The sequence below is a fragment of the Sinocyclocheilus rhinocerous genome, unplaced genomic scaffold, assembly GCF_001515625.1.
Source record: "Sinocyclocheilus rhinocerous isolate Xijiao unplaced genomic scaffold, SAMN03320098_v1.1 scaffold925, whole genome shotgun sequence".
Taxonomy (NCBI): Eukaryota; Metazoa; Chordata; class Actinopteri; order Cypriniformes; family Cyprinidae; genus Sinocyclocheilus; species Sinocyclocheilus rhinocerous.
This window is the reverse complement of record NW_015646170.1, coordinates 90305-98946: the sequence shown is the minus strand read 5'-3', so window position 1 is coordinate 98946 and position 8642 is coordinate 90305. Positions and strand designations below refer to the sequence as shown.

Sequence of the window (8642 nt, the reverse complement as noted above, 5' to 3'; positions counted from 1 at the left end):
CCCCCCCCCCCCCCTCAGGATCAGCCAACTGACAACCATCTGCTTTGTGGACAAAAGTAAACAGGTGTCTGCATGAGATCAACTGCTGGAGGCTATGGACTATATTTTACATTTTTAAGGCAGCTCTTTGATGTAATTTTACTCTTGAATGCTAATAAAAAAAGTGCATTTAATTTTAGTTTAATAATGTATTCTAAAAAAGTTGTGTAACAGTGTAAGAGATATGTTTAGCTGAGGACCTCATACGAAGATTTAAAAAAAAAAAAAAAAGAAAGGCAAAAAGAAAATCATGCTTTAAAGACCAATTCACACTGCCCTGACCTTTTAAAATGGGCATTTGGACGCAGTTGGATTAAGCGGGCTGTATTGACCAAACATCAATGTTTCTGTGTTTTGTAGGGGCAGTGTAGATTAACCTTAAAATCCACTGAACTTGGGCTGTAGAGAGGAGAGCAGGGCACACACATTTCATACATTCTAGAATTACAAATCTTAGTGTATTTACTAGTTGCCATATTAACACTATTGAGAGGGGGAAAATGGTGCCAAAATTAAAATTTCTTCATTTTTAATCTTTTTTTTAGTGTTTATTGAAAACAAGACAAATATTGATATTCGTTTTGTTCCACTGTTCCTGTTTCCTTTGTTTCTACGCATTTTCTCTTTTGTTTCTATAGTAATTGATTATGTTCACCTGTGTCTTGTTTAAGTCTTCATTTAGTCTGTGTGTATATACAGTATAGCCCTCAGTTTCACTGTTATTTGTCCATTCTTGTCTGTTAGGTTGGTACTCCTAGATAGTTTTATCAATATATACCACTTGAGAATTGATCCTCTATTTTTGCCTGTAAACAACCTGTGACAGTCTGAATGTGTTTTATCTATTTGTCCATATTATGACCATAAGCCATACACAAATACAGTCAGAAAATATAGTATCATGCCTACAAAGATGCATGGTAATTTGCTAATAAATTCTAATATAAGCAGTGCAATACCTTAGTTTCATTTAACAAACAAACCAATATGGTACAGAACAAGATAAAATGTGATCAGATGGCTGGAGATTCACCAGCTGAGAGCAGTTATAGCTTTGACAGAGTGATAAAGTTCCAAATCCTGTTTGTCCAGCAGCTTCTCTGGTATCAACTTTAATGACTCTAAAGTCAGTGGACAACATATAAAATGAATTGTTCGCTCAGGGAGTGGTTAACAGCGTAACAGAATACAAGTTGAACATTTAAGTGTCTGTAAATGTTCCTTCACTCAAACCATCCATTCTGAAAATCAATGGGAATATACTTAATGTGAATTTATTTAACAAGTGCAATACCTATAAAATAACAAGGACACTCATAAAATGTGTAGTTGATATTATTAAAGAAAAACAAAGAAAATGCATCCCTATATTAACCAGCACTAGTACAATGATACTGTGACTCAGGTCTTTGGGGAATTAACAGTTACCCAGAAAAAAACTAAAATTGACAACAGAGATATCACAGATGACCAGTCCATGTGTAGTGTACTTACATACACTAGAGCAGTGTTTCCCAACCTTTTTTTAGTCGTGGCACCCTTTGTATAATAGATGCTTTTTTGAACATTTTAGCAATTTAAAAATATTAAAAAAGGATTTTTTACACGGCACCCCTGCTCTCAACAGACGGCACCCCGGTTGGGAAACACTGCACTAGAGTATTAATTCTCAGCCCTTCAATTCCTTGATATAACAAAGGCTGAGCAAACAAAGCCCTGAATTATAATAAATGTTAAAAGGTGTAAGATTCAACAAACAAAAAACAAAACAAAAGCAAAACAAAACAACATTAAGAGATACAGCAGATCACCGATAATAGAGCTGTGGACATAACAAATGGCATAACACTCTTGCACATAAAGCTCCTACTCCCTTTCAGAATGTCTTTTATGTTTACATACTTAAGATTCTCTCAGAGTTTTCCCCACAATAGTGCAGGTGTATAAAACAGCACAAGACTCTTGAATAGAATTCAATTTAGGATTAATATTCGTCATGCTGGGTCCAGAGTTCTGAAAGACAGTCTGTTGATAGTTTCATTAGAGGAAAGCATCCTCATCACCAGTTAAGTAGGTTGCTCCGTCCGAGAGTCATGAAATAAACTTGGCTCACCCCTCCAGAGCGCACAGAGGCGAAGAACACCTAAAGAAACAAAGTGACTGCAGATGTTAAGATGACATAGCCATATAATTTACAATCAATAAAGGGTTTACCCCTCCTCAAAAAAATGTCACAGTTTATTCAGCCCTCATTCCAAACCTGAATGCATTTTTTCTTCACAATAGAGGACAGGAAAAATGTCTCGTGTGTACATACAATTAAAGTCAATGGGATCTTTATTTTTTAATTGCATAGAAAAAAGAAAAAAAAAACTGAATGAGTGTTTTATCAGCAGGACAAAAATTTTAACACTATTTTATGGTATCTTTGTTCCACACTACATGAACTTACTATAATAATAACAGTAAACTATGCATAATTACATGCAACTAACCCTAAAACCAATCCCTAATCCTAACCCTATAGTAAGTACGTTTATTAATGCACTGCACAAAAAAATTAAGGGAACACTTAAATCACACATTGGAACTTGATGAACAAAATATTCAAAACTTTACTTGTATACAATTCGTTGAGAATAAAATTGTGACATTGGTCAATGGAAACCAAAATACCAAAACCCTGGATTCAACAGCACACCAACAATTAAAGTAAATAAATTAAATTACAGGCTCATTGAACTTACATTAATTTTTATCAAAGCAACTCATAATGTAAGTCACTAGCATGTATGGCTCCCACGTGCCTGTGTGCACTCCTGACAACATCTAGGCATGCTCCTAATGAGATGGAATGAGCAGATGGTTTTCCTGGGAGATCTCCTGCCAGAACTCGATCAGAGCATCAGTGAGCTTCTGGACAGTCTGTGGTGCTGCTTGGTGGCTTTGGATGCTCCGACACACAACATCCCAGAGGTTCTCAATTGGATTCAGATCTGAGGAATTTGAGGGTCAGTCAATGGAATCAGTGCCTTTCTCATCCAGAAACTGCCTACACACTCTGGTCACTTGAGGCCAGGCTCAGTGTCTTCTTCATGCACTTTAGACTGCGCAGGGAGACACACCAAACCTCCTTGCGACGGCATGTTATCCTGGAGGAAGCTGGACTACCTGTGCAACCTGACTGGGTTACAGGTACAGCTCCATGCTACAAGTACTGACCCTAACAAAACACAAAACTAGATACAAATCTGTCAGAAAGGATAAGGAGAAAGCAATCGCCTGTGGCCACTACATGCAAAAACATTCCCTTTATGGGCGTTGTCTTGCTGTTGCCTCTCCAGTGCACCTGTTGCCTCTTTGAGTTGCACCAAAGCAGGTGTTACTGATTCACGGTAGGCGTGGCTGACTCTTAACTTTTATAAAGAATATCTCTTTGGATTTGAGACTTTAGTCTTTGCAACTTTACAGATCTTCTTTATGCACCAAGAGCTTGTAACACTCCAAAGAGACAGGAAAAATTTAAATCGCATCATATGACCCCTTTAAGCTTCCTAACTGTACAGACTGATATCCCTGAAGTTTAACTGACTTGGTGTTATGGTGGTACTGTGATTATTAAATTTTTTGAGCAGTGTATTACTTAGACTTAAATGTACAATTACACTATAATAAGGATACCATAAAATAAATATGGCATATTTTATTCACTTACTGTGGGGTGAATAAAACATCTCTAGAATATAGAACACCTATTGAATTAATTACATTAATTAAATTATTCAAATCAGGGAATTACACAGATGATCACTTCAGCCAGCAGCATTGAACTGGTTCAACTGATAATGTTTTTTAATGGCCAAAAATTATATCTTTCAAAAAGTCTGAATGAAGCATCACAGTTTGGCTAAAAAAAAAAAATGCTCTGCAGTATTAAAAAGGCTGAGCTACAAATAATCTTTATCAGCCAGTTTAAGTGAGCTGTACATTTTCAATTAAGGCCTATTTTTATCTGTCAGGAAAATAATGTAACACTTGCTATTTTAATGTGGCATTGGTATAGCAAGAGTATCTGTAGCAGATATTCCTCTCTTTCTGCACTCCATGTAAGACAGTCAGTCATACAGGTTTGGAATGACATAAAAGTAGGAGAAAGTTTCTCTTTTTCATATTTTCCCCCCTTGCCATGGTCACTTTTGGCTTGTTTAGTTGGGGACACTTAATTTCTGGAAATATTGTCGACTTGATTGCACAGATACTATATTTGAACTGAACTGAGCTGGACAATGATGACATTACAGAATCAATGATGAACTGACTGATTAACTGGAAAATTGAGTGTTTACTATCATCCTCTTGCATTATTGACACACTATTTTCCTGTTTAATACTGTAAGCTGCTTTGACAATCTGAATAGTATAAAGTGCTATATAAATAAAGGTGACTTGACTTTAGGGCTGTGACGGTGGCAGATTTTTACCACCGCGGTGGTAATGGATATATATACAGGTACATAGTTTTTAAACAGTAAACAATTCCATCAGTGAACACTGCAATATGCAGCCTGTAAAACACTAAAATATAGGGTATCAAAGAAATAATACAGTTAAATAAGAAAGTAGCCTAAATAAGAAAGTTAAATATTAAACATTCGTTGACAAAAAATCTAAACAACATCAATCACATGCTGGAAAATCTGCGTTGGACTGACAACAATTAGAACGTAAACATATGCTTTAAGCCTACTTTAGCTTTTCTATACAGATTTTAAATTCTTTGACAGAAAAACTAGGACATTGACATTGTCCGGTTAAGGGAGGACCTCATTGGTGTTACGATGTTTCCAGCCTCACTGAACACGTGTTCAGATGGTGTGCTTGTCGCACAAAAGCATTCTTAGCAACCGTGGCCAAGAGAGAGTATCTTGCCTCATTGTTCCGCCACCAAGCAAGTGGGTCATCGCTGAAAAAAGCGACTGGAGATGGTTCTTGAGATTGGAAGTGTTTGCCCTTTTAACACGTAATGCGCCACTCCACAACAGCTAAAGGCTGTCTACACTGGACGCGACAAAATGACCATTAAAAACCATTTGAACTTTGTGTCAGTACATCACAAATAGAATGAGGCATCAGTTTACTGTTGGGGATTTGTCGTGCCGCACCACATTCAGTGTAGACAGAATCACTGATTATAATGGGTTCTATAGTATTTTGTCATGCCGCGCCTCTCACGTCTGGTGGTGACACGGTGTAAAGGAAATGCCATGCATGGTGTTTGAGGTAATTTGTCAATTAACAGTCTTATAGTCTAAATAAAACACTTTACAGCTAAATGATATATGTTATAAATAGTGAATTCTATTGCAACTGTTACTATTATTGCACTTGTATACAAAACTTTGTATTTTATACTTGTTATAGAGTGTGTGACATCACGTGCATTGCTGCCGGTGGTAATCGACTACCGTGGTGACGTGGTTGTCATGGCTGCCGTCACTGCCCTACTTAACTTTTTTTTTTGGTACCATAAGGTATGCCATAATCTTTTTTTTTCACAATTTTGTGTGGATGTCTAACCTTGTCATTTCTTTCACAGAGAAACTTCAACCGTTGTGCCCTCTTGTGCATGAACACACCATCCAGGTGACCAGTCTCCACAGAACGGATCTCAATAGCTTTCTCCCCCCAGCCCATGATCTGGTTCGATCTGATGTAAGCTACAAAAAGATGAAGAAGAGTTCATAATCACAATTAAAGTTCAATTAACTGATATATTCCTGACATAAATCAAAGTCAGAAAAAGGAAATATGCACACACAACAGATGTTTGTTTCACTATCTTAGTGAGGACATTGCATAGACTTTCATTAATTTTCTATCAGGTTAATGATATTTTCTATCACCTAACCCAACCCCTACCCCTAAATTCACCAACACAGAAACATGTGAAGAACATTCGATTTAAATAAAAACACCTTTTGGCTGATTTATAAGCCCTTTAACTAGTGAGGACCAGTAAAATGTGATCACTAGTGGGTTGTCAAAGTATTTCAAAATATAAGTGAGGACATTTGGTCCTCACAAGTATATTGTGGTGAGCTGCCGTCAACCTGGGAACTATTAAAAATAAACAATCCACTTGTTCCTGAACCTGGGATCCTTCTGAAGGCTGTACTGAGAAGCAAACAAGCTATTTAAATTGAATGCGTCATAGCCACATTACTAAAAACGTTACTCTCCCATTTGTCCTGTTGTCAGCCGAGTCGAGCATATGGATTATGACAAACTGTGAACAGGTATCTGTATGCTGTCACAACTCATTGATTCAATGTTTCAGATGGAGTAAGTCTCCAGTTAACGAGCCAAGTAATGAGCCAAGAAGTGGGAGAAATATGATTTGAGCATGAAGAGGATTTGACTGATGGTATGCAAAGTTTCTATTTAATATTTCATTAGCTGTACTCAAGCAAATTATTTATGTACTTCATCCACCACTGGACTCTTGTTTTCCACTAGGAAACAAGAAAAGAGCATGTTTTCTGCAATCTGAAGTGGAACAAATGTTCAACTTACCCACAGAGGTGGGCATCTCACCCCACTGCAGCACCACGTCTTTGGTGATCCTTCCATAAGTGTTTACATACACACCTTCATCCTCATAGCACACCAACAGCTCAATGCCTTCTGTATTTGGGAGGATGATGATGGCATGGGTCTGGATACTCGTTTGAATCTGAGAAAAAAAAAAGTGCAAAGTATTTGATTAAAGTGATTATAGAAAGCATGACTGGTCCTTCAAATAATCTAAAACTGTAAATATCACACTGTTAAAAGCTGGAATAAAAAAGAGCATCTGACAATACTTAATTCAGTAGTCAAAGTCCTAAAAGAGCTTACATGTGTGGGAAGGTAGATGTCATAAACTGCCCCTGAATCCACATCTACAGCATGAAAACCAGAGCAGGAGCCATAGATGACCTTTAATCTTTGACCCTCTTCTACAGTGAGATCAACTAAGAGAGGCTTGTGGACCAGGTCTTCAAATGACTACAAAACAAAATGGCAATGTCATTTAAGAGATACAACCACCACTCTGATTTTTCAAAACTTTAAATTTTTTATTACTACAACCTGCGATTCGATGTCAAGTCACCTGTATTTCTATAGCGCTATATACAATACAGATTGTTTGTTAAAAGCAGCTTCACAGAAATATACAGTGTTAGGGTTGTAAAATTCTTCACTTATGAAATGACAGCAGTGGTGCAATGTTAAAACGAATTCAAATTCATATAAAAATAAAAACATATAAACTTATATAATTTTTTTTTCATATAAAAACAAATTCCAATTCAAATGCAAAGCAGCTCTAAAAATACAATAATGTTGTTATTCAGCTAAATTCAGTTCAATGTTGATTCAATCAGTTCAATAACAGTGTCAATGTTGCAAAATTCACCAATTTATAAACAAATCTGATTCCGCTTGAGGACAATAGCGTCACTACTCGGAACATTTCGGTTAAAGGGGTCATATCATGCGATTCCAATTTTTCCTTTCTCTTTGGAGTGTTACAAGCTCTTGGTGCATAAAGAAGATCTGTAAATTTGCAAAGACTAAAGTCTCAAATCCAAAGAGATATTCTTTATAAAAGTTAAGAGTCAACCACGCCTACCTAAAACGGCTCGTTCTAACACGCCCCCACATGTCTACGTCACGATGTGGGAAGATTTGCATAACGCCACCCAAATGTTCACGCAAAGAAAGAAAGCATAACTTTTATTCTCGCTGTAGTATTGATACAAATAAAAGTAATGCTTGTTACATACTATTGACCCAGTACTGACACATATTATTTATTAGGTGGTTGGCTTTGTTTATTAATTTTTGTTTCTTTGTTTGTTTGTAATCAAAGATAAAGTACACGTTATATTTGTGTGTCGAAGATAAGGCTTTATTTTTGACAAAAGCTTGGTGTTCAGTTTAATAAGATTTAATTTTTTTTTAGCTAGCTTTATTTTATTTGAATCATGTTTACATGGTATGTCTACAATTTAAAGTAATGGGTTGCGTTTTTCACAATTCAGAAAGGGCTTTTTTCCTCAGATAACTTCCTCAGACATCAAGACAATACAATATTAAGTAGCCTACGTCACATTACCACTAAAGAAACCTGTGAAAACCCCCACTTCCATTGTTTCATTCAGGCACATTTCCGAGCAAATTAGAGGGAAACGAATATTCTCGAAGCTCTTAAAGGGGTCATATGACGTTGCTAAAAAGAACATTATTTTGTGTATTTGGTGTAATGAAATCTGTTTATGCGGTTTAAGGTTCAAAAAACACATTATTTTCCACATACTGTACATTATTGTTTCTCCTCTATGCCCCGCCTTTCTGAAACGCGCCGATTTTTAGAAAGCTCATCGTTCTGAAAAGCGAGGAGTTCGCTGATTGGCCAGCTATCCAGTGCGTTGTGATTGGCCGAATACCTCAACCGTGTGACGGAAATGTTACGCCCCTACCATACTGTGATGATGCCCTGTCAGGCGATGATTCAAAAACGTGAAAACCCATTATAAACGAGGCATTCGTTGCATCCA

General features: G+C 36.7%; 1 protein-coding gene across 3 annotated transcripts in view; it reads right to left on the bottom strand.

Annotated features, from left to right (window-relative positions):
• Positions 1-2078: 2078 nt before the first annotated feature.
• Positions 2079-8642, bottom strand: part of LOC107707082 (mitogen-activated protein kinase kinase kinase kinase 4-like) — an 86684-nt gene continuing 80120 nt past the window's right edge. For all 3 annotated transcript variants that reach the window (XM_016510963.1, XM_016510964.1, XM_016510965.1), the window contains 4 exons: positions 6937-7086; positions 6613-6772; positions 5617-5756; positions 2079-2182 (listed from right to left, as the gene is read on the bottom strand). In XM_016510963.1, the coding sequence (XP_016366449.1) occupies positions 2099-2182; positions 5617-5756; positions 6613-6772; positions 6937-7086 (534 nt within the window). In that variant the 3' untranslated portion in view covers positions 2079-2098. The remainder of the gene's footprint in view (positions 2183-5616; positions 5757-6612; positions 6773-6936; positions 7087-8642) is intronic.